The 23,842-nt window shown below is 41.9% G+C and overlaps 1 protein-coding gene across 1 annotated transcript in view; it reads right to left on the bottom strand.

Moving 5' to 3' along the window:
- vps13d (vacuolar protein sorting 13 homolog D) overlaps positions 1 to 23,842 on the bottom strand; it is a 37,661-nt gene that overhangs the window by 5,317 nt on the left and 8,502 nt on the right. The window contains exons 17-60 of the mRNA XM_086100013.1: positions 23,667 to 23,797; positions 23,458 to 23,590; positions 21,099 to 23,345; positions 20,883 to 21,031; positions 19,225 to 20,274; positions 18,670 to 18,760; positions 18,417 to 18,543; positions 18,160 to 18,340; positions 17,460 to 17,642; positions 16,224 to 16,362; positions 15,856 to 16,072; positions 15,220 to 15,391; positions 14,942 to 15,051; positions 14,305 to 14,529; positions 13,928 to 14,223; positions 13,480 to 13,613; positions 12,557 to 12,712; positions 12,138 to 12,300; positions 11,890 to 11,964; positions 11,608 to 11,814; positions 10,559 to 10,648; positions 10,126 to 10,266; positions 9,896 to 10,021; positions 9,454 to 9,528; positions 9,182 to 9,284; positions 8,703 to 8,855; positions 8,404 to 8,539; positions 8,257 to 8,304; positions 7,775 to 7,925; positions 6,905 to 7,121; positions 6,580 to 6,824; positions 6,300 to 6,491; positions 6,091 to 6,217; positions 5,008 to 5,150; positions 4,581 to 4,711; positions 4,159 to 4,334; positions 3,840 to 3,963; positions 3,333 to 3,568; positions 3,151 to 3,253; positions 2,583 to 2,740; positions 2,183 to 2,291; positions 1,205 to 1,375; positions 912 to 1,016; positions 45 to 194 (exon numbers count right to left, since the gene is read on the bottom strand). Of these exons, the coding sequence (XP_085956139.1) occupies positions 45 to 194; positions 912 to 1,016; positions 1,205 to 1,375; positions 2,183 to 2,291; positions 2,583 to 2,740; positions 3,151 to 3,253; positions 3,333 to 3,568; positions 3,840 to 3,963; positions 4,159 to 4,334; positions 4,581 to 4,711; positions 5,008 to 5,150; positions 6,091 to 6,217; positions 6,300 to 6,491; positions 6,580 to 6,824; positions 6,905 to 7,121; positions 7,775 to 7,925; positions 8,257 to 8,304; positions 8,404 to 8,539; positions 8,703 to 8,855; positions 9,182 to 9,284; positions 9,454 to 9,528; positions 9,896 to 10,021; positions 10,126 to 10,266; positions 10,559 to 10,648; positions 11,608 to 11,814; positions 11,890 to 11,964; positions 12,138 to 12,300; positions 12,557 to 12,712; positions 13,480 to 13,613; positions 13,928 to 14,223; positions 14,305 to 14,529; positions 14,942 to 15,051; positions 15,220 to 15,391; positions 15,856 to 16,072; positions 16,224 to 16,362; positions 17,460 to 17,642; positions 18,160 to 18,340; positions 18,417 to 18,543; positions 18,670 to 18,760; positions 19,225 to 20,274; positions 20,883 to 21,031; positions 21,099 to 23,345; positions 23,458 to 23,590; positions 23,667 to 23,797 (9,596 nt within the window). The remainder of the gene's footprint in view (positions 1 to 44; positions 195 to 911; positions 1,017 to 1,204; positions 1,376 to 2,182; positions 2,292 to 2,582; positions 2,741 to 3,150; positions 3,254 to 3,332; positions 3,569 to 3,839; positions 3,964 to 4,158; positions 4,335 to 4,580; positions 4,712 to 5,007; positions 5,151 to 6,090; positions 6,218 to 6,299; positions 6,492 to 6,579; positions 6,825 to 6,904; positions 7,122 to 7,774; positions 7,926 to 8,256; positions 8,305 to 8,403; positions 8,540 to 8,702; positions 8,856 to 9,181; positions 9,285 to 9,453; positions 9,529 to 9,895; positions 10,022 to 10,125; positions 10,267 to 10,558; positions 10,649 to 11,607; positions 11,815 to 11,889; positions 11,965 to 12,137; positions 12,301 to 12,556; positions 12,713 to 13,479; positions 13,614 to 13,927; positions 14,224 to 14,304; positions 14,530 to 14,941; positions 15,052 to 15,219; positions 15,392 to 15,855; positions 16,073 to 16,223; positions 16,363 to 17,459; positions 17,643 to 18,159; positions 18,341 to 18,416; positions 18,544 to 18,669; positions 18,761 to 19,224; positions 20,275 to 20,882; positions 21,032 to 21,098; positions 23,346 to 23,457; positions 23,591 to 23,666; positions 23,798 to 23,842) is intronic.

Genomic DNA, 23,842 nt, shown 5'->3' on the forward strand with positions numbered 1-23,842 from the left:
CCCTAACATGAATTTGTTTCAACTGTGAGCGATTTGGATCTCACCTGTATGTTGTGAATGCTCAATTCCAACACTTCATTGGCAGCGGTGCGTGTAAAGTGGACATTTATACCGGACAGTGTGGCAAACACAAGCTCTTCAGGAACCTTGTTGACCAGAGATACGCCAATACCTTCCTCCAAATTCACTAAAACCTGGTAAGAATGATGTCAGGTACATATTAATATGGGTAAGGCATGATACTGTAGTATGTCAAAGTGGCAGTCCTTCAATCCTAATGGACAGAAACAGAATGAAGAATACTTTGTCTTACTGTAGAAATAAGGCAAACTATTAAAGAATTTATAAGTTTCTTTTCAATTCTATTTTCAAATCCTTTTCAATTTTTTAGGATTTTTTTGGGGGGGGATGGGTATAAATATTGAAGTCTACTTTATCGTTTCAGCGGAAAACGTTTTAATTGATCTGGATTATTGAAATAATTTCCAAAAGATTTTACAATAATCTTGCCTTGCATATTTACATTTCAACATTTTTTTTAAAATATTGCTTTTACACTCTGCCTCAAAGTTTATTCTTGCATGCATCTCATACTCCCCAGCGGCACTTCTCTACATCTTTACACAACTAATTGCTTATTACTTTTTTATCCATTTCATGTGCCGCACCGTGCATTCTCGTGATTGCACAGTTGACTGTGAAATTATTTGGATATTGCATGTGTGATTAGTAATAAATGTAAACAAAAAAATCCAACACAACAATACTGTAAAATTTTTATGATTAATATTATTTTTCATTCATTACATAAAATCGATGTCAACATCTCTCACAATATGATCTGAGGTATTTTAAACAGAGCAAGCACTTGGAGAAATTAGTTAGAGATGTTTGTCTTTCAATGCTTTTACCTCAAGCTCCTGTTCTGGTTCTTTCTTCTTCAAATCATCTTTGCTCTTGTCCGGATCAGCACTTGGTGACTTGTGGATCATCCTCCTCTGGTTGAAGTCACTGATCTGTTAATGAATACAGAAAGAAGGTGAAACAACACCGTGTGAACAAAAGTCTACAGTATACCTGTAATTATAGCAAACAGGCAGCTTCTAATCCTTTCCCTGGTTATCAGCGGTTATTGTGGTACTCTAGTACTGTGATCAATCACATTTTGTTATTCGTAAACAGTTATATGGGGTCTGGCTCTTACCTGCAGAACACGCGTGGGTCCGTCTGGTAACACTTGAACAGACAATACACCAGAACCAGGCCTCATCTTCTGGTTGATAAACTGCTGTTCAGGACCAGGCTCCAGAAGTCCAGAATCTGGTCCCAAAACCACCTCTGCTCCATCGTACAGGCCTTCAATACCACCCCTTACCTGAAAGGAAAAAATAATTCAAATCAATAACTGGCTTTTACTGTAAACTTTAAAGCAGGAAATTACTGTGCAGTCAAACCGATGACGCTATCTATTGCAAATCAGTTAGGGAGTGTGTTGAACAGATGCAATTCATTTGATTATTTTCAGTCTGGTTGCCTTCAATTACTTTCAACAAAAAAGCTCTTCTGTTGACCCCCCTCCAGCTCCCCCCCACAAGTCAATCGGTCCACCTTTCCTGCGATGTTCCTCAGGGGTCAGTTTTGGAGCCCATCCTTTTCATGCTCGATATGATCCCCCCTAAGATGTCATCAGCCAATTTGAAGGAATCTCAAAGGACATGTATGCAGATGACCTCCAGATGTATTTTTCTTTTAATGTTAACAAGGCAGATGACGTAAAAGCACTGCATGATTGCATGACTGCAATAAAGGGCTCACAACTCGCCTTTGTTAAATGCGGCAAAAACATACGCAATAACTGCCAAACAAATTATGCAAGTGATTCGCTGTGGCCACCACTGATGAGACGAGCCAAAAGTCTGTATTTTCCAGCTAAACGTTGACACACACGTTTAAAGACCAAAAGGGATGTGGAGAGGCAGGATCTGAATTGAATGAAGAAAGTTCAGGAGGAAGTTCGGGGAATCTGAGAACTTGTGAAATACTTGTAGTATAAATTTGACGAGGAAGAAAACTATCACGGAAATAATTTATCAACGTGCAATGAAATTTGAACAAAAACGCTCTCAATAAAAATCTTGTATTTAGTTTAAAAAAAGGATAAAAAATGGTTTTATATCCCCACCTGTACTACTAGCCGAGGAAGGCCACAAGTTAGCATGCATGAGCTGAAATGCCATGTCTGGGTTGTGCTGCGACGAGAGTCTGGTCTTCTTAGCATCAATGGCTCAAAACTGTTTAAGACAGAAAAAATAATGAAAGACATGTTACACTCACTACCTTTTTTATTTCCCACACAGTCCAAAACTGATCATTGAATGTCTACCAAGTGAAAACTAAAAGCAACCCACTTTCTTTTAGATACTTAATTTGCTATTGGACAGATGGCCTTCATTTACAAATACAAGAGAAATATATGTATGCCACAACCACTTTGGTGACATGACCTATGATTTTGAAACATCTTTGTATGGGAGTTTCCATATAATGAAAACCCCGGGGAAAATAAACAAATAAATGCTAACCTGTTGTCAGTGACAGCTGCAAGTCCCGCAATGTCCAAAACCAAAGAGGAGTCCATTGGACGTGGTTGGGTGGGCTTGCTCTGAGGTGGTGAGGAGCCTTCATGACACAGCATGCCAGTACCAGTCATCCTCCACAGCTGGGAGCGCTTCCCAGGTTCCTACAAATGAAGATTCCATTGTCATTTTTGGCAGGAAATGAGCTGATATAATGCATTGAGCTTTTAGCTAAGAGAAAATTGAAACACAAAGTTCAATTTTGCTCTAAAGTTGAAAAATTCAGATATGCGTCATGGTAGTATAAAGTAGGAAAAATATGGATGTAGTTGGATTTGCTAAGATCAGAATCAGGCTTTTTCCACACATGGACAAAAAATGGAATTCGGCACTTTGACCTGTTGTGTAAATCCAGGCTTGCATGTCAAATTTAAGCAATTCATACTTAATATCAACTTTGCAAGCAAGTTTAAAATCATGAAGAAAATGTCTTAGTTATTATTGGGACAGCTGTGACATTTTTAATGTTTGGGGAATCCCCATGATACCTAATAACACAATGTGAAAATAATACCTTCTTTTTCAAGATGACCCTCTGTGTTTTTGTGTCCACATCAAGAACCAGTTCAGCACGGCTTACCAGATGCTTCTTGCCAAGTGGCCTCCTGCCACCACTCCTTTATCAAAGAAAAATAATAATTGCTTTTGTCATCAACGTTTAACATGAAAAAAATGCTTCATGTCAGGGATCAGTACTGTGAGAAGGTGTGCGTGGCAGCGATGTAGATGAAATTCTCATAGTAGAGCTTGTTGTATTCTCTGAAGAAGTTCATGTCAGCTGTGACCTCTGAGGAGCCCGCTCCCTTCACAATCAGAGTCAGGTATGGTGGCAGAGTTTGCTCATCACAGGCGTAGTCCAGTTCGGAATCTGCCTTCACCTCCGTGTGCAGCTTGATGTCAACTACCCCATGCTGCCAGAATTGGATCGGAACCTGAAGAGATTTGAAGAAACATCCTTTCTTACTTTGTCTTCGAGCTGGATCATAGCACAACATTCAACAGTGTAAAGATCCATTATTAGTAAAGACAATTGAAGTATATTTAAAAATCCATCCATCCATCCATCCATTCTCTACCGCTTATCAAGAGTCAGGTCGCAGGGGCAACAGGTGATGTGTCTCTCAATTGTTTACCTCTGCAGTACTTGCTCATACATGTTAAATCGTGCAAAAAGCCAAGCCATAAAACAAAGCAGGAGCTTACTTCAGAGATGTTGTGAATGCGGAAAGGTGGGGGCAGCTGATCACTGTCAGTGAAGGAGATCTGGTAGGTGGCTCCCTTGATGGTGATCTCGGTCCGCAGGAAGAAGCAATTCCCCATGGTGTCCCTTTAAAAAGCAAGATTCAATGAAACCACTTTATTTACACGGACGTATGCACACACAAATTCATTTCAGGTTCGAGTACATTTTAGGTTCAACCTCAAGTTTCACACTTCACTGGAGTATCCCTTACTTTTTGTGAGTCGTGTTAATGGATGTAATTAGAAAATGTTAAGGATGAGGGGCCAAACTATTTCTCACCTCATGTTGACGTGGAAGGACTTGGGTTTATTGACCTCAAAGCCTCCCGACCAGGTGCATGTTGGGCTGTCCATTAGGCGTACACACAACAGTTGGTCATAGTCATTTCGGGGCCAGTGGAAGACAACGCTGGAGCCTGGCAGAGTGGAGATGTAACCCTCTGGGTTGGCTGTACCCTGGGAATAAGTCAAACGTATCGATTTATAATAGAGTAGGACTTTGACTTACAAGTTGAATTCCTACCATGACCAAGCTCAAAATTCAATTAAGCAAGCAAAAAGGCAAAACAACAACAACAACAACAACAAATCAATCAACCAAGCAACACCCCTTCACTCGGAAACAACTTTTAAGTTGGGGCACTTGTCAGTTAAAGTAAGGGAGATAAGGGAACAACACCGTGAGATGAGGAAATTCATCACCTTTCCTCGAGCAAACTCTCTCTGAGCGAAGGCAAGTTTGTGTGAGGAGCTGTTGTCCAGCAAATACCGGGGGGCAAATGTCACGATGTGAGTGTCTCTGTAGCGTCCTTTTCCGTTACGCACACTAATACCTACATTGAAAAGACAGACAATAAATGATGAATTAAATCACTGGTATTTACACGCGTCAGGCAACAAGAATGTTTTTTCAGTGCTTGCCACAAAACAAAGTGTTTACTTGGAACATCGTATACAAAATGAGCACGGCTCTTGCCCTGATTGCGCCTCACGCGTTTGAAATATTGTAAACTTTTTGTCATGATAAGTGATATTGCACTGGTGATATCAGACATTTACTGTTACTACATTCAATTTTATTTAAGTTAGGAATTACTAATTGACACAAAGTGGGAATACAACAACTTGCCAATGTTGTAGATGAGTCCAGGTCTGTTACCCTGTTGAATAACCTTCACTGCCCTGACTCCACTTCCTCCATCAAGGGAGAAACCCTGGCACCAGCCTGGAACTCCGTCTGGATGGATCCCCTTTCCAACTCTCATAGTACACCTGGGTTTGAGAAGTATAGGGAAAATTGAATGAAAAAGAAAAAAAAATATCAATGGTTGTTGTGTGGAATCGACTGTTGATTAAATGCATCTTGAACCAACTGAAACTTTTTCAAAAGAAAAACTTTTTTAAAATAACAATCGATCGATTAAGTGAACTGAAGAGGCACTCTGACCTTTACGCAGGTAATTTAGGACATATTAATGAAAGAATTGTCCATGCATGTTTAGTGAGCGAAGAAATGCCACTTGGTCTATTCATTCTCCAAGGTGTATTTTGTGCCATCAAAAGACCATTTGGCTCTGCATCCCCACGTTTACACATGTATGTTGAAAATGACATGACGTGACAGTTATCTGGTGATGTGTTTCATGAACACGGCAGCTAGCTATATTATTTTTAAATTCATTTTTAAAGTTATTAAAAAAATAAAGATCCAATTAATTACAGACTAAATATTGACTTTTTATTGCTGAAAATGAAGTACATAGGGCATGGCTCAGAGTTTATAGCAGGTCGTCCAGTAATCGGACGGTCCACTGTTAGAATCCTACTCTGTCCGAGTCATGTATCCTTGGGCAAGACACTTCATTCACCTTGCGTCCTGTGCCACTCACACTGGTATACGGCTGAGTGTGAATGCTGGGTGGTCGTTGGAGGGGCTTCTGTCAGCCTGCCCCAGGGCAGCTGTGGCTCCACACAGTTTACCGCCACCAGTGAAGATGAATGTACGTGAGTGCACGAACAATGTACCCATTTTGAGTGCTTTGTGTGTCGCGTGTCCAGAAAAGCACCATAGAATGCATTTTTATTATTAGGTATCCTTTTAAAAAATAAACATTGGCTCTTCCTAGTGTTTATGGTTTACGTAGTCAAACTGGATCTGTGTTTACTAAAGGGTTAAAATGATACATAAAATTATATTCCAATACAAACTTACATAGCAGGTTGTTCTTTGTCAGTGTAGCAGAACAGTAATGGACTGAGGCTTCGCGCTAATTCATGCTCATCAAACTGGCCTGCTGCATCCACTTTTCCATTGTCTTGTCTGAAAATTAATGGCAAGCCTGAAAAAGGAAAATAACTTGAGGAACTGAGCAAATTTGTTGCAGACAATGACTTCTTTTTATTTTATTTATCCTTCTTAACCTGTTTTGTTGATGAGCCAGTAGGGGGCAGAAATTAGGATTTTCAGTGCCCCGTGTGCCCGCAGGATGATGCGGATGGTGAGACAAAGAAGACGCTTGTTTGTGTCATACAGCCTCATCCTTACAACATAATTCTGAGTTCCAGGAGGAATGAGCAGCTCTTTGCACACAGGGAAGTTCTCTAATAGGACACCTGAAATACAAGCATCAAGAGCATTAATGAGACAAACTGTTTAGCAAATACTAATACAAGTGGGGGGTTTTTTCCCCTCCTCTCCGACCTAGCTCCATGTTCTGTGAGGTGTCCACAGCATGAAGCACGGCTTCTTTTCCAGGTTTCAGTGTGCCTTTGATGGCTGTCCCCTTCACGTAGTAGTTGAGGTCACAGGGTAGCAGGTTGGCCAGCACCACGGTGGGCAACAGATAGATTGTGTGACCTGGCTGTCGATAGATCTGATTTGTACTAGAGACCCTTTTGGCAGGTCGTTGGTCTGGGTAGTTTTCCTTTTTTATGACCACACAAAACCTTGAGAAATGCAGAGAAATTAGTTGACATAACTAATCGAAAATCAAACCAGAGCAAAATGTGCGAGTCAACCAATTTACCTGAAATTACGTTTCAGAGTGTCATCAAAGTCTGCAGACTGGCAATCCCTCTTGCTGCTGCTGATCTCCCCAGGCCGCTCCACACTGGTCCAATGGATTGGAACTTTGCAGAAAAATAAGCCCAAGCCCTTGGGCCGCACTTGGAGCCGCCATGACGTCAGGTGGAGTGGAACTGCCAAGGCCTGACCAGGCAAAATTGGAGGCAATACCACCGGCTCTGTAGACATAGGTTGACAGTTGGTAAAGGATGGCTGTTTGAAAGTGCTCTATAAATACTGTTGAGTTGAGTTGAGAGACAATAAACACAACACTTTAGAATGTGTAAAGGCTGAGTGTCAGTGGATGAGAAAAAAAGTGTGTGTGGCAGACAGCAGAAGGTTGCGTAATCAGTTCAGTTCTTTGTTATTTTGGCATGGTTAAGGCCGAAAGAGACCCGACCCTTTTGTGTATAAAGATACATTGACAGACTTTTCATCTTTCAAAATCAGACCCTACAACATATTAACAGAAATAGTTCACTGTGAAAATGAATCCTTGTTTTGGTAATTGTTTTTTTTTTTTTAATGTGCAATTAAATGTTTATCAATAGCCTCACACACACACACAAAAAAAATGTTTAGTTGGGTGGAAACCCACTGTTCATTCCATGCCATAAAATGCAATTTTTAAAAAAAAATTATGTTTATAAATTTAAAGTGTAAGTGTAGTAGTCCAGACTACTGTTGGGGTGCCTCACAACTTAGGGGGGCATCATTATTTCTGCGCCCCAACTCTCCCTGCTTCTGTGTGATGTACTACAAACATATACAACAGAGTGTACACTGAAAATGAGTACAGTAAATCATGAAAAACGGAACAGCAGCAGCCTACTGTCAGGAGCAGAGGGGCTGTCAAGTCTGATCTCCATGGGAACATCGAGACGATTCTTCAAAATGAGGGCTGAGCGGACGGTTATGACCTTTCTGGCACTTCCCTCCATCGTGATGGAGAAGACCACTCTGACTGGAGGCAGTGCTGAGAACTGTGTGATTTTCATCAAAAGGTATGGCACACATAGTCAGATGTAGCTTTAAAGCTTGAACAAAAAGTATATGATGATGTCATCATAACCATATACAGTAAAAGCAATGTCAATCAAAAACAAGAATTTAAACAGGTGTCATTTAGTGAAAGAAAGAATTGAGTTACTGATAAATGTTTGGGATAAGACCTGTTGCTTAATGGCTGGTGCAAAGTTGTATTCATGCAATTATCAAGCTTCTTGGTAAGTGTAGTCATGATTGGGATTAGCATTACAACAGTATGATGACCTGTATTTTATAGTTTTCTCAGTGACTTAACATCGGACTTACGTAGACGTGTGGATGAATTATGTTAGTCCTACTGATAGGACTGCCAACCTGTGGAAGTGCAGCGGGTGTGGGGGTCAGGGGAAATGGAATTAATGATTAAAAAATGTTCCAGCTAGACTTGATTTTGAGGTCATAATGTTCGCTTACGATGTTGGATGCGTTGTTCCTGTCTGGAGCTGCATAACGGAAGAAAATTCCAACTTTGTCTACAGACACAGGCTTTACTTGCTCCCATCCACACACTCGGACAAGCAGCTGGTGCAGCTTCAGCTCATGAGTGTGCCTGCATAAGGAAATAATGACAACTTGTACGTTTTACATAACAGGCACAGACTTACCATGCAGGGCTACTACTGTTGCCTAAAGCTTTCATTAATATTTCATTAGTAACTACTATTTGTCTATTCAATACAAATATCACTGACAAACATTGCTCAGAAATATACCTATGGCGAAGTTTCTCTCGGGCTTCAAACTCAAATGGAATCTCCTCGCCGGGAAACACCTCTCGCCACTGACTGACATTGTGGCTATCATCATTGCCTGGACCGTGGATGTCGCCAATAGAGTCTGCACTACTGCTGTGAGAAAGTGCCACTCTGAAAGAAACATTTCAAGAAGCTGGATGGGTGGGCATTAAAAGGTCTTTTGTCCGTGGCAGTTTCGAGATATACTGGAGTTCAAACTACAGCCACCAAACATGAAATGCAGAATGTTACATTTTCAGAATTTCTATCCCTTTCCTTCATGTAAATCAATAGTAATCTGGAAACAACAGACTACACATGGCCGTGGACCTACATGTTAGTCCATTGGCCAAATAATCAAGATATTCTGCAGCAAATAGCTGTCATTTGTACACGTTTGAGGACCGGTGCATTATGACAACCGACTGTAAAGCGTGCATTGAAATAGTTCCACCAACCTTGTGGGGGTTGTAGTCAAAGTGGCAAACCACATTGTACATCCTGTATGGTTGCGCAGAGCATATGGCACAAATGGCTGCCTCTTCTTGGAAAGTTTTACTCCTATTTTAAACAGAAATTGTTTTTAAAAAAACATATAGCTAGCGAGATAGATAGATCTGGTAACCCTTGTTGGATAACTAATAAAGACAGAATAACTTTGTACTAAATGAACTGCAACTGAATGTGTTGCTACAAGAGATGATCTGAGTCACAAAACTCTGAAGTGTACCTTTGGAGTCAGTTTGCTGATCGAAACTGGTCAAGCTGGCAGTGCTCCTAGTTCGAAGGTGGCAGAGGGGAGCACCTGAGAAAATACAGGTCAAAGAAATCTTATCTTCATTAGGGGTGCGAGTGAGCGGGAGCCTATCCCAGCTGGTTGAGAGGAGGGGTAGAGCCTGGAAAGGCGGCCAGTCATACATATGGATTCACACTCACATTCAAACCTATGGACAATTTGGAGCATTCAGTGAACCGAAAAAGCATTTTGGGGCAGAATGTGATAGGAAGTACACAAAGAAAACCTACACAAGCACATAATGTAGGCATTTAAAATGCAAACTCCACACAGGAAGGCCGCAGACTAGATTTAAACTCGCCATTTAAGAACTGTGAGGCAAACATGCTGAACAACATTTTGTTTTTCTAATCCACTTAATTCTGTTGCAACTCACTCTGTCCAATTTTAGGCGGGTCAACTGAGGAGCCAACCCAGGACAAGGTAGGTGAAGATTGACGACTTTGTTCTTCCTTGTTACAGTAGTCTGCTATCCAGGAGGTCTTGGTTGTGTTGTACTGTTCTGTATCAACCAAATAATAGTTGGTCCAACAAATAAATAAATAACATGATTCCGTAACTCAAACGGCATGTTTAAACAATCAGTACCATCTTGGTTTGACTCACCCAATAGTACAGAGGTGATGTTGACATCAAGTCGCTGCTTGGCTCTAACACCCATCTTGAGACGGGGAGGATGTAATCGGCTTGCTTCTTGCTTCTGCCAGGACAGGAGGCAGGGCCAAGGCTCGATAAATGGCTCCCAGCCTATCATACACAAAACACATGAGCCATTCAAATTTTACATGCTCATAATATACAAAACAGGCCATACAAAATGACAAGATACATTGTGATGCAAGCGCAGATTGTTTTGTGACGCAAAGATGTGAAACATGAATGTTGACTACAAAACTTGTGACATTATTTTGACATTGCTTTCAGACTTTTCAGAATGTGGTTATAAAATTTGGTCTGAAATTTATTTCATCTCAAATGTTAAAAAAAAAAAATGAGACGGTTAAAAAGGTGTTTAATAGCAAAAGGTCCAATGTTGTACCTGCCAGTTCCCTGTTGTAGTAGTCTCCTGAAAGACTAAAGCTGGCATTGCCTTCCTGGATGGAACCAATACGTTGCAACACGTTAAGCCCTATAATAACAAACAAGTATGGCGGTGACACATTGGACTTGAACCCATAAGGTCCTAGAAATGTCATTATTCCTTTGCCTTACAACCCTGTCTTCATGGAACAAAATTCTTTCGTAGCATTGCGAGTGAGCTGGAGCCTATCCCATCTGACTTTGGACTAGAGACAGAAACCAATCAATCATAGGGCACCGATAGACAACCAATAATTCACAACTATGGACGATTTAGTCTTACATAAAACTGATGGAGAATAGACAAACACAACGTTATCATGTTTAAAAGTTTCATTTCGTTACATGCTTGGTTGACCTCAAATGCGTGTGTTTATACAGCTGGTACACAGAGAATCAGGGGTCAGTTTGAGGTGAATGGAGCCAAGGCGCTTGGCAACTGATAAGTTAGGAAGAAAGATTCAATTTCGGGCTCATAGGGAGGACAGAATACGCTCCAGCATAATAAAATGTCCTTGAGCAAAAGTTACAGATGTATCAATTCATGGGAAGATGTTGGTGCTTGTACCAGGGAAGTGTCTTGACCTCCAGGTGTCCACTGAGGGGCGTATCATTGGGGCCAGCCGAGGGGCGTGGTATGTAAATAAAGAAGGGAATGTTTTTCTGATATGTCAGTTGTCATTTGCATAAATTGTCAATAAAGGCCAGCAGGAGCTGTGAAAGTTGGGGTTTTGGGTTTGAGAAGCGAGCACGAGTTCGTGCGGCTTCAAGAATCGTACCTCCTGCCTGGCAGTGAGAGACAATCTGTTCCTGGTCGAGTCTCTGTTCAACTGTCCAAGTGAGCATCTCTGATAAAAAACTAACATGGATGTTTGTGGAATGGAAGCGCAAGTACCCGAAGAAAACCGATGGAAGCATGAGGAAAACATGCAAACTCCACATGATTGCAAGACAGACATGCTAAGAACTATTCAACAGTGGTGTATCAGAAGTAAGAGTAAGACTTACTGGAGAAGGTGAGCTCAGCAAGTGGTATGTCACAGTCCAAACAGTCATCTATTAAACAAATGCAGATGCTCTCTGCTTTTACTTCTATACCAGACAAAGTAGTAGCCTGGCTGGAAGAACCAGATACGGTTCTGGAACGTTCTCTGGACCGGCCTGCAATGTTCTCAGCATTCTCCAACAGCCAAGTTGCAGCCAGATCCAGGTGACCTTGGAGATACAAAGTAGGTTCAATCAAAACAACACTGGAGCCACACTAGTGAATGTCTCAGAGGTCAGACTCACCTTTGCAAAGGATGAGGGCTTTTTTACAGTCCTCTTTCCTGAACCCAAGATCTTGTAAATGAATCAGCTGCCCTTCTGTGGAAACAAAATACTTTTTCCATATGGCATACTGAAAATGGTTTGGTTTAAACATTCAACCAATGGATCCATTAATTGAACAAAGCCACCAATAATTATAGTTGAGAAATATTATTGTAGCGGCTCAAACAAAATGGAGTGAGACACTCCAGAGCCTGGCCATTGCATACCTATGAGGGCAAGAGTTTTCTTCTTGTGAGATTCTTTGGGTGTATCGAGAGGCACGGTGTCACAGGGCGGTGGAGGATTTACAGTCGGGATGGATTTGGCAATGGCCAAGAACAGCTGAATGTCATTGTAAGATAGTCGGATGTCCAGAACAGGAAAATGGATCTGCAGGGTCACAGACCAGTATTTATGTTAATAGACAATTAACAGAACCAGGTCACTATATTTCGTGAAAACACTTTCATTACATAAAATAATACCAAAAATAAAGGTTTACAACAGTTTTTTAAAATAAAAATAAAGCAATGTCGGTAAAAAATATTAACACACAGAAAACAATGTATCCCACTAAACAACTCACATCATTTATGATATTCAGCTTTTATTAGTACAATTGAAAAGTTGACACTTAATTCCGAACCTCCAGCAAAGGCGGGATGTCCTCCACGCTGAATGCATCGAGTAGACCAGAGCTACTTTGGTAAGTGGGGCTGCCACACAGCTCCACCTGAACATTGACTGGATCAACAATCGACAGTGCTGTCTCCTGTTCACTGTCAAGACGACACGAAAACACCTGAAAGTGAAGGATTGGCTCAGAATTAAGACTAATGAGTGGGGATGTCGCGATCATGCTTTTTTTTCCATCACCCAAATCTGAATCAGAGTCTTTGGTTTTAAGTATCTGCCGATACGAGTCACAATCTTGATACTTAGGCAACGTATGAAGAAAAAGAGCGGGCATCATATTTTTCTCAAATTATTTAAGACATATCTATATGGATATGAATTTCCATCAATTTGTACATTACAGGTATGGAGCAATCCATCATATCACTGCAAATTGCTTTTTTTGTAACACTCTCAAAATGAACTCAAAGTTCTATGTTTTCCTATATTTTCCTATCATACTCTGAAAGAGGGCGGCCCGGTGACCCAGTGGTTAGCACGTCGACCTCACAGTGTAGAGGTACCGGGTTCAATTCCAGCTCCGGCCTCCCTGTGTGGAGTTTCCATGTTCTCCCCGGGCCCGCATGGGTTTTCTCCGGGTACTCCGGTTTACTCCCACATTCCAAAAACATGCATGGCAGGCTGGTTGAACACTCTAAATTGTCCCTAGGTGTGAGTGTGAGCGTTGATGGTTGTTCGTCTGTGTGTGCCCCGCGATTGGCTGGCAACCGGTTCAGGGTGTCCCCCGCCTACTGCCCGAAGACAGCTGGTATAGGCTCCAGCACCCCCCACCACCCTTGTTGTGAGGATAAAGCGGATCGGAAAATGAATGGATGGATATTCTGTAAGATTTACGTTGTATGCTTTTTTTCAACTCCAAGAAAGAGGGCTTACCTCTATGCCGGCAAGGCTTCCCGAGAAGGGCCTATCCAAGAGGCGAGGTTTGTACGTGAGAACTGTGGTGCCTTTAAGAATGATGGCGTTTGTATCCAGGCAGCTTGAATCCTCAACAATGACAAATTCAGTACCTGAAGACAGAAGGAGATTTTTTTTTCCAAGATCATGGACTCTACATACTGTCCATTCTATCATTTTGATGTCCACAACATAGTATGTTGAAATCACTGGGATCACACATTAGGATGATGCTGAAATACAATTTTAGGCTCCATCTTTCATCTTTCCCCTTCACATTGGTACAGTGGTAATCTTGTTCAAATATTTGCATACTACATGCATGTAAGGTTGAGGTCTTTTTGCATTATCTGCATTAACTTTGTTTTCCCACACATATTTTGCAACAGCGGGTCAAGTAGTTAATATTACCAGGTCAATGACTGACCTGTAACATTGACCTTAACCTCAAGGCAGCGATTGTTGGTAATGGACACTGTGGACCTCTTGGTGACCACACCACTCTTGACCCTCTTTGGTATGACAGCTCCAGCGATGAAGGAATTAGTATTTGCTTCAACGTCAGAATTGACGTTACTTGGACAATGAAGATTCTCAGCACCTCCTGACATCTTTTTTACTGGCAGCTGCAAGAATTCTTGCACAAGCCGGAGCCAGTCAAAGATGAGAAAGACCCTTAGGTTGTTCAGGACAACCGTGAAACAAGAGGAGTCTCGTGTTGATCTGCAACAAGTTGGAGAGCATTATACGTTAGACAACAAAAATTAACTTCAGTTCGAATTTATTTAGGAGAAAATTATGTACCTGTAATGCAGTTCCAGTTGCAGAGAAGCTTGGTTTGTGCCAGTTTTAGAAGGCTGGAGAATGCAGTCAAATACATTGTGCCGGGTGCCGTCAGCACCACCAGTGCTCTTGTATTGCCCAGTGCACCGGTTGTCATAGGCAAGCAGTGAGTGAGAAACAAGATTGACTGATGTGGAGCCATTGGAGAACTTCTCAAATAGCAGCTTGGATTTCATGAAGTTAAATCTAAGACAAAAAAACAACAGCAACTAAAGATGGCATTAAAAAAAAAAAGTGCTGTTGAGCCCGCTATTTGTGGGGGAGAACGACCAAGCCAGCCCGCAAATAGTGAAAATCAGTATTCAGTTGATGGACACTGACAAGCACTGGGTAGAGAATTTATATTACCGGTATATTTTTTTGACCAAACCCAAACAATTCTTCAAAAATGCTGATAAAATTAAGATACATTTTTCACGAGACATGGGAGGGAATTAAAATTTAAATAATAAAAAATCCACACACACACACACACACACACACACACACACACACACACACACACACACACACACATACATACATATACTGTATATATATATATATATATATATAAAAATATTTTAAAACGAGCAATAGTAGAACTGTAAAGACTAACCTTGCTAGTGAACGCTTGTGTGATTTATTACTGTCCATGAGCTCCAGACTGACATCCATCATATCCACCAGGATTGACAAGTTGGTGAAGACATCTCCACTTAACACAGTCTGAGGAGAAACACCATCTATGATTAGTTCCCTCCTCGTCCTCTTGCACACATCTTTTCTGCTGTCATTCCACATTTAGATAAGATAATCTTGATTATGCGACCCAAAAACAAATAATCATTTGAAAGTTTTTTTTGTTAAGGACAAAAAGTCACTCTACTGTCTTACATAGGTACTAGGGTCCTGCAGGTTGAAGGGTCGCAGAAATTCTTCAACAGGCTCTCCAAGATTGTTCTCCAGCAGCCCTCGAATCAGTTGGTAGTGTTCTGGATCTAGCGAGCACTGTACTGATGACAGGCTGCCGTAGATAGTCATATCTGGGACTGCATGGCTCAGTTCACTTAAAAAAAAAAAGCACAGGGATAAATCAGTTACTGTTCAGGATTTAGACAAGCTTTTACTAACCGCGTTGCCAAGTATACCAGGGGCACCAATATCAATGATGGGAACAGGCAAAGCCATGCAACGCAGCGTTATCAGGCTGAAACACATTGTGGCACCAGCATTACAGCCCTCCCAGAAATCAGTGAGCCGATATTAACAAGGCAGTAAAAATTAAATAGTCAGATTCAGCTTTGCAGTTTAAGATCTTCAGATAAAGATGTCAGTGATATTCTTAAAAATTGACAATTCCAGTCATTAAAATAGATAGAGCTTGGCTCGATACTTTGGCCATGATAGCTGTTTAAAAAAAAAGAAAAAAACACAATAAAAATGATTACCATTTGCAACCAATGTCCAAAAATAGTCATAACATGAATCTTTATTTTACAAAAAAAGTGAGGGAAATGAAGTAGAAATCACCTGTCCAGGTTACGTTCAACTTTAAGCAGGAGGCGACAGCAGTCTTTCAGGAGGTTTCCTCCCATCCGACGTACAGAGTAGGATGGGAAAATAACATCTGAGATGTCAGAGGCAGTACAACCTCTATCATATGTTTGGCACGGCAGACGCTCTGCAGCAAAAACATCCATCTGCTGCAGGTCCAGAGCAATGCAATCCAAAAGACACACATGGGCTTCTGAAGACCAAAACAAAAAACCCCACAATGAAAAAAAAAAAAAAGAACATTAAAAGTTTTGTCAGATTTATCATAATGGTCCTATAATGGCAATCAAGACAAAAGTAAATACATGAATGCGCTTTTTTCCAAACTAACCAGGGATGCTTACCTGAAGCGGTAGGGCCACTACCCCCCTCCTGATCTCTTTCTGACTGTGCGCTGCCATTAGTCCCGGAGCCGACACCGCTGGGGGAAGTTTGATGCCATTTTTGCTCATAAGACCATGCTTCTGCATTTTCTGACGGCTCCTTTTTCAAGAGAAAACAACAGTAAAACAATCCATCATCATGCAAATTGGGTTATGTGGTTGTGCCTATAACTTAGTAAAGCAGGTAAAATCCTGAACCCATAGTTATAGAAATTTAGTTCACCTACATTGTTTTTCAAGATAAATACACCAAGAATATTGCGGCAAATATTCAAGGAATCATCCTTGGTATGGCTATTTTATTTGCATTATGTTCTACTGTTGTACTCTATATGCCTGGATTTTGCGGGAATGTGGAGAAAAGGACAAAAAAGCAGGTGACGAAGTTTGATGGCAGCACAATATTCTTTTATGTTCTCGCACTGGAAATGTTCTTCAGTCTTGCTGGAGGAGGATATAAACAGGTGAATTTAAAACAACAATGATGCTGCTATGACGAACTCGAATACACACCACCCATATGGAATTGGCTCCACGTGCTGGGAAAACTGGCTACTCAGGTACAGTACTGGAAATAGTACCTTGTCGTACCCGGAATATAACTGCGCATCCCGAACTGAAGTGAAATTGCAAGCTACTTTAACCACTAACGTCAGTACTAAATGTGCTTTTGTCTGCTACAGTTTTTCCCCAATTCCTTTTAACAGCATTTGCCTTTGAACTTGTCTTTTCAAACTACCGCTATTTAAAGTCATTTAGAATGTCAAATAATGCGAAATACCCTTACTCTGAACTCCCTAATCAGTAATACAGTACTAATCTGGACAACCCGTATACTGTTACAATATCAAAAGTTGATTTATTGTACTGATCAAACTTCATTAGTCCCACGAGAGCGGATATTTTGCATTCACGCTACACTCACGTTTGAAACACACACACGCACACACACATGCAGGATGCACAAAAGAAAGATGACAGGGTGAGCAGGTTTTACACAAAAACAGGCCATCGAACAGTTTGGGGTTTGCTGACGGGAAAAAGAAACAGTACTGTACTCAAAAAGTAAAACAAAAATATGGTAGGGGTCAGTCTGGAGTTAGAATTGGAGTGAAGCGTCAATGCTTGGATCAACGATTTAAGAGTCTGACTCACCAGATATGGGAAAAAGGCATGTACCATGGTCAGTTTCTCTACCTTGTCTCGAGCGGAGAAAGTGCCATGGGCCCCAGCAGGTAAGAAGCAGTTCTGCAGCCTCAGCTGGCCAAGATTTGCTACAATGACCCTTTTTGAAGTTGAGCTTTCGGGGATGATTATGACTGGGGCGCCAGCTTCGATATCCAGCAGAACCCTGGATGCCCGTTGAGGGTGGTCCCGTATCTGCAAGAGATACAAGACACCGGCGAGGCAGAAATTCAGGGGGTTTTCAGTGTTTTCACGCAACTCAGTAATCCTATGTTTGATCAAAAGTGATCATTTTGAAATTAATATGCATACCAGGTAAATTCCCACGAATAATTAGCACGGCTGCCTCTCAGTCAAGGGCTTTGGACATTTCTGTTTGATGCTCTCTCCATGCTTACTTGGGTTTACTCTGGCTTCTCTGTTTTCCTCCCATATTGCAAAACCCATAGATTTAATTGGAAGTGTGAATGGTGTATTGTCTCCAAGTGTCATGTGACGAACTGACTGCCGACCAGTCCACATCTCGCCTAAAGTTCGCCGGTATTGGCTGCAGCTCACCCATGATCCCGAACAGAGGATGTGTGATTATGCTTTTTGTTTGTTGTTTTCAAAGGCGAGGATACAAACTGATTTGCATCGTACCTAATACGATGGTAAAAAATTGATGGTTTCATGAATTTATATACTGTATATCTCCATACGTTTTACTTACAACTTGGCCTTCCATCGCAGCTCTTTGCCTGCCAAGCACATCCTGTAACTGTGTGAAGTGTTGGATGAAGGCCACCACCTCAGCCTGGAAGCGCTGAGTGTGGACATACTGAACTGAAGCCATCAGCAGAGAAACCTTGATGTCATATTCACGCTCAAGGTGTGGATCTGGCATACCATATCTGAAACAAAATACAAAAGTAACCAAAACGAGTATGCAATGACTGTACATATAATTTGTGCTACTGTGACATGTACCTGTGAATATTGAATATCAGGGCCTCCCCTCCACATGTGGTGAAACGCTCCCGGTAGAGATCGCCATGTGGGGTTAGATCACTGAGGGACAAACTTCCCAAACTGCCGGTCAATACCAGGTTGCTCTCTAAAATGTAGGCAATACAACATTAAAGAATCGAATTAAAAATCAACCCACTACAGCAGGATTCCAAGTGTTTCATTAAATTTGCGTTCATGTCTGCAACATGAATTTGAAGGAAGTTTTTCATACCCAACATTTCCAGATGCGAAGATAATTTTATCACACTGGCTCTCGCAAGCTCATTTCCTTCTTTGTTCAATACAACAGACAGGGAATGAACCTACAAAATCAAATACCTACAGTTAGGTCATGCAAGTTGGACATCAGTCCATGGCAGTACTAACTCACGAGCCTTTGGGGTTAGAAAAATAAAAATACAAAGCTCAAGTAAGTGAGTACTTTTCTTCATGTTTTGGGTTGTGGGTATGTTCAAAAATACATGGATAAAAGCCGGTAATGACAGTGACTGATTTAGAATTAGAGTCTTTCAAACGATGAAATGTCGACAAATAAGAGTACTAGTAGATACTTATTCATACTTTACCCCGCCAATCAGATAACTTGGCTTACAGCATACAGCAAGTGCCGCCTCCTTTAACTAATGGTTAACTACCGGTTTGGGTCATTTTGATAGAGGATTAATCTAATTGACACTATTCATTATGTCACTCTAGTTCCTCCCTTTTGACTCACGTAATTTGTATATCAAGGTCATTCCAATGTAAATGGCTTCTATCGACATACCTTAAGGTCCAATTTGGTGTTGACAAGCTCATTTGGGTCCTGCTCGACAATATCTGACTCATCAAGAGGATGTCCTGGCACACAATGAGGGGAACTAGGAGGCACCTTTATTGCATGATTTTGGGCCGTGGAGCCAATTCCAAAGAAATCCAGGATGACCACCCAGGTCTGCAATGTGATTAATACGTCTAAGCAGTTGAAGTCGATATTGATGCTTCGTCCGACGCTGCCGTAACGGCTTTTGAACTCTGGGTGGTTCTGGTCGACCAGCAGCACGTTGATGTGGACTAATGACTCGTCAAATTCGGAGGTCGGCTGAGGGGAGGATTCACGCTGAGTAGGGGAGGGTGGTGGAGTGCTGGGACAGTTTGGATCGTTCTTAGATTTGCGATGGCTTGCTGAAGGCGTGCCGGCATGCCTTTGATAGAGTTGGAAGACATTTTGGGCCTCTTCCATGTGGGATGGAAGAGAACGAGGCATATCTGGGTACTGGGCATTGGATGCAGATGGACAGCTGTGGGAGAGGTACTCTTTTGGATTGAAAGTCAGAGGCTTCGGCGCTCCACGAGACACCATAAGATGTTTATGCTCAGGGTTCTGTTCCAAGAGATCCTCCATGAGCACTGAACGCAGAATGAGCTGGACTTCTGATAAATGTGGATGCTCTTTCGTGAACTCTCCCTCCAGGTCGCGGAACTGGAGACTGATTAAGCCTTGGGAGCCCTGGGTGAGGTCAGCGCTGAGTTGGACCTGCAGTTCTGCTACATGAACAGTTACTTTCAGCTGAGTAAATGCAGGAGGGTGAGGACTCGACTTTTGAGACTGTAGAGGCAAAGGAGAGGAGAGTAATGAGTGCGATAAACTGATGTACGGAGGATCCTTTGCAAAGAGTCCTCCGTGGAGGTCGGGAAAGCGGTGAGGTCTGGTGGAGGAAGGAGTTGGTGGCGGGGGTGTTGGCGGTTGACTGGGAGTGGCATGTTGGTCCTCGATCAGAAATAAATTATCCAGTGTCTGGAGGACCTGTTCATACACAGCCTTGCAAAGGAACACCTACAACCAAAGAGTCACATTTTAATAGAGAGAAATAGTACATATTATCATATTATCATAAATGGAAATTCTTATTTTTTATTCAATATTTTCAAAAGCCTTAAAAACTATGCAAAATCAGTTCACATTAATTGGATTTTTTTTTTTTGCATGACACAATGCCATTCACAATGAAATTGCTCTAATATCAATAATCCAACTGGATGAAAATTAATTCAAACACTATGCATGCCCCGATGAGACAATTTGGCTATATACAGGGACAGTTTGTATGAAATTAATGGTTGATTTCTGTTTATACTAAAATGAAATCAGACACGTTTGTTTTAAAATGAGTCATTAATGGTGTTTTAAGAGTTTTATTGCTTCTAATGGACGAGCAAGAGACGGATTAACGTCCGTTCACTCTTGCATGATAATTGCCAACGTTGAAATGTCAACATAATATTGCCTGTACAGTAAATAAAGGTTTAATGCTGGTGACAATTAATAACGGAATCAATGACAAATGTGACTGAGCACGGTGGGAAGCCAATGAAAGGTAGAACTGCGTTACAAAATGGATTGTGGTCGAACTTCAAGGTACTTTCTTTCAATCAAGTATATACCTGAACAGGTGTGACAAATTCTCCTTCGACTCTCAGCAACGCTGTGCTCCTGCATGGCTCTTTGGAGGTGAGAAAAGTATATATATCATCATTGATGGGGGCCTTCTCCAGGCTAAACTGTATGGTGGTGTCTTTCAATATATGGAAGGCTGGAGAAGGGAAAAAAATGCTAGATTAGTAAGATTACTTGGAAGATTTTAGTATTAATGTTGTTACCTTTTCCTTGGCTGAGGTATTCAAAGAAGTCATGACGTGTGAACTGCGGTTCATCGTGACTGATGCTTCGGGTATGGGATGGTGAAACGCTACCATTTTTCCCGCTTCTTTGCATCTTCTTCAAAACCAAAGGACTCGTGTTAAGTGAGTACAACCGAATGTCCTTGACAAGCACCTGGAGTCTCTCCCCCTCAGAATGTTGGCCAGCGATAAAATTCTGAATAGTTATACTACCCAAGTGCCCTACCAGCAGTTCAGGGTGTCCAGGTTTGCGAGGAATGGACACTACTGGTGATTCAATGTTTATATTTAGGGTCAACTTTACAAAGAACGTGTCTAAGGAGGGTTCGTTTTCCTCCATTGGAATATCCTCTTCATCCTCCAATGGATAAGACCAACTCTGAGTTCGACTTCTTCGCGAGGGAGTCTCAAAGAGTGAAAACATGCCACTGTATTCGGCTGTCTTTGTGGCAAGAACTGTCGACACTTTGGTTGCAGCACTTTTCAACATGGAGCGGAAATTGTCCTCTACCTCATTAGCAGAAAGACTCAGCTCCGTCAAGAACTTGGCCGAATGGTTGTAGTGTAAAGATGCCATATGCAGATTTAAAGAGCAGTCCCCTTGGGAATTCTCTAGAAGGCGGAAATTCAAAGCTTCTGAAGGAGAAAGTTCTTTGTCAGCAAGCAAAGTTAGAACTTCATCAGTTGAAGAGTCTTCGTCATTGCCAATGCTCACTACAAACTGGCTCCGGCCTCCTTCCTGGGTCAAGTCGACCAACTGAATGGCACCGAGTGACCCATTAATGTCCATTCGAGTGCCTAAGGAAACATTAACCTTGGTGCTGGTGATGCTGGCGGTGGCAATCTTCAAGCCTTTCTTCTCGGCGCCCAAGACAGTGCCCGTGGACACAGTTCGAAGGAGAAGGAGGTTAAGTCGATGAATCTCTACTGTAAGCTCCTTGTTCTGGTCATAGGTTGACTGAAAAGTTCCATCTTCTTCCTCAGTGTAGGCTTGCGTTGCAGGTTGCTGCAATGGTGATGTCCATGTGTTTTCATCCTTGGGAAAAGATTTTTGAAGGAACTTAAGGAGTTCCACCATGGTCTCAGGGTTTAGAATGATGTCCAAGTTATTGACCTGCATGCTTATCACCTGAAAGGAGCTGTCCAGGTTCATGGAAGGGCAGTCTGAGCTCACAAACTGGTACTCAAGTTTAATTAGGGCCTCTTGATCCTTGAGAAAGGAACTCAGGGCAGCGATTCTATCAGTGCGCAAACATGACTCAGTCTGATGACTCTGATGCTCTGAAGATCTGCTTTCATATGACATTGGGGAAGATGGTTGGCTCTCTTGAAGACTGCCAGTTGGGACATCAAAACTGAGATTTTTATGGGACGACACGAGTAGGTCGAAGTCTGCGCCATAGGTTTGTAGGGTGTCCACAAGAAGAAGACCGTGGACAGTCAGAGAGACCTCTGCATCATAAGGACGCTTAACAAAATGGGCATTTGTTCCAAATACCTTGAGAACGGATATGTACCGGCCATCACTCTCCACGCCAAGCTGCATGTAGTTTATTTTGAATTCAGCCAACAGGAGACGGGATTCCACCAGGACTTCCCTCGTGTGCTGCTCTAAAGTCATGACGCTCTGCGTCAAGTTCTTGGCTGACCCTTGGATCTTCCAGGAGCTGTCCTCTCTTTGAAAGATTTTCTCATGGCGGAGAGTAAGAGGGTCGGGAGACTTTGACCCCTTACCTTGGCCTTCGTCTGGATTCCCAGCCGGACTGCTTAGCCTAGCCAGACAACTCCTCAAAGCTGTCATCTTTTCGAGGTTGATATGGACTTTCAGATCAGGCAGCGTTCCTGACAACACAGCCCCTGGGAGCTGGGGATCTGACGTGTAACGCAGTCTCTGCTCTAGTTGCAGCAACACATTGAATTTCTCCACAACGTGAGTCGGCCCTACTTCGCTCTCTGAAAGGTTTTTCCAATTGTCCTTGTAGCGACCTACCATTATCTGTAGATCCTTAAAGGACAACGAGTATCTTTCATAAAGCATTCGACTATAGGCCTTTGTACTTTCAGGTGATCTGAGGCTGGGAAGTTCAGGACATTTTAGCCAGTCTTTCAAGGGCATCATGTCAAGCTCAGGTGGAGACTCTGGTGGAGTGGCCAGGGGGGTTTGGTACTCCTCATCACTCAGGTCTTCCCTTTCAGCCTGGGTTGCTTTGCAGTCTTTGGAGTCATCTTCAAAGAACAGATATACAAACATGAAATTATTTAGGAATGTAAACCAGAAGAATAAGTACACAAACTTAACATTTGTAACAGTGTGATCAAAATGACTGGTGACATTTACCTTGAGAGTTGGTAAGCAAAATTCTGCCTAAATCAACGATTACTAACATTGGATCTCCTGATTGGAAATCATCAGGGAAAATGACCTGTGGTGCGCAGATGTCCAGTTTCATAGTCCAACGCTTACTGTTTTCCTAGACGACATAACAACACTTTAAAACGAAATATTTGCCTTTTGAGTCACATCCATTGGCAGTGAATATGACGTACAATAAATTCTCCAACAAGAAGCTGATCGATCGTTTGTCGGATTTCCGCCTTTGTCTGCCTTTTTAACTTGTCATACTGCCTCCTGGCAGCCTCTGCCACTTTCAGCTCCAACTCTGACTGATAGCCAAAACCTATGAAGAAAAAAAGGAATTCTCACACAATTTGCCCTGGTTAAA

This window comes from Hippocampus guttulatus, chromosome 1 (assembly GCF_054856545.1).
Source record: "Hippocampus guttulatus isolate MCC_2025c chromosome 1, RoL_Hgut_1.0, whole genome shotgun sequence".
Lineage (NCBI taxonomy): Eukaryota > Metazoa > Chordata > Actinopteri > Syngnathiformes > Syngnathidae > Hippocampus > Hippocampus guttulatus.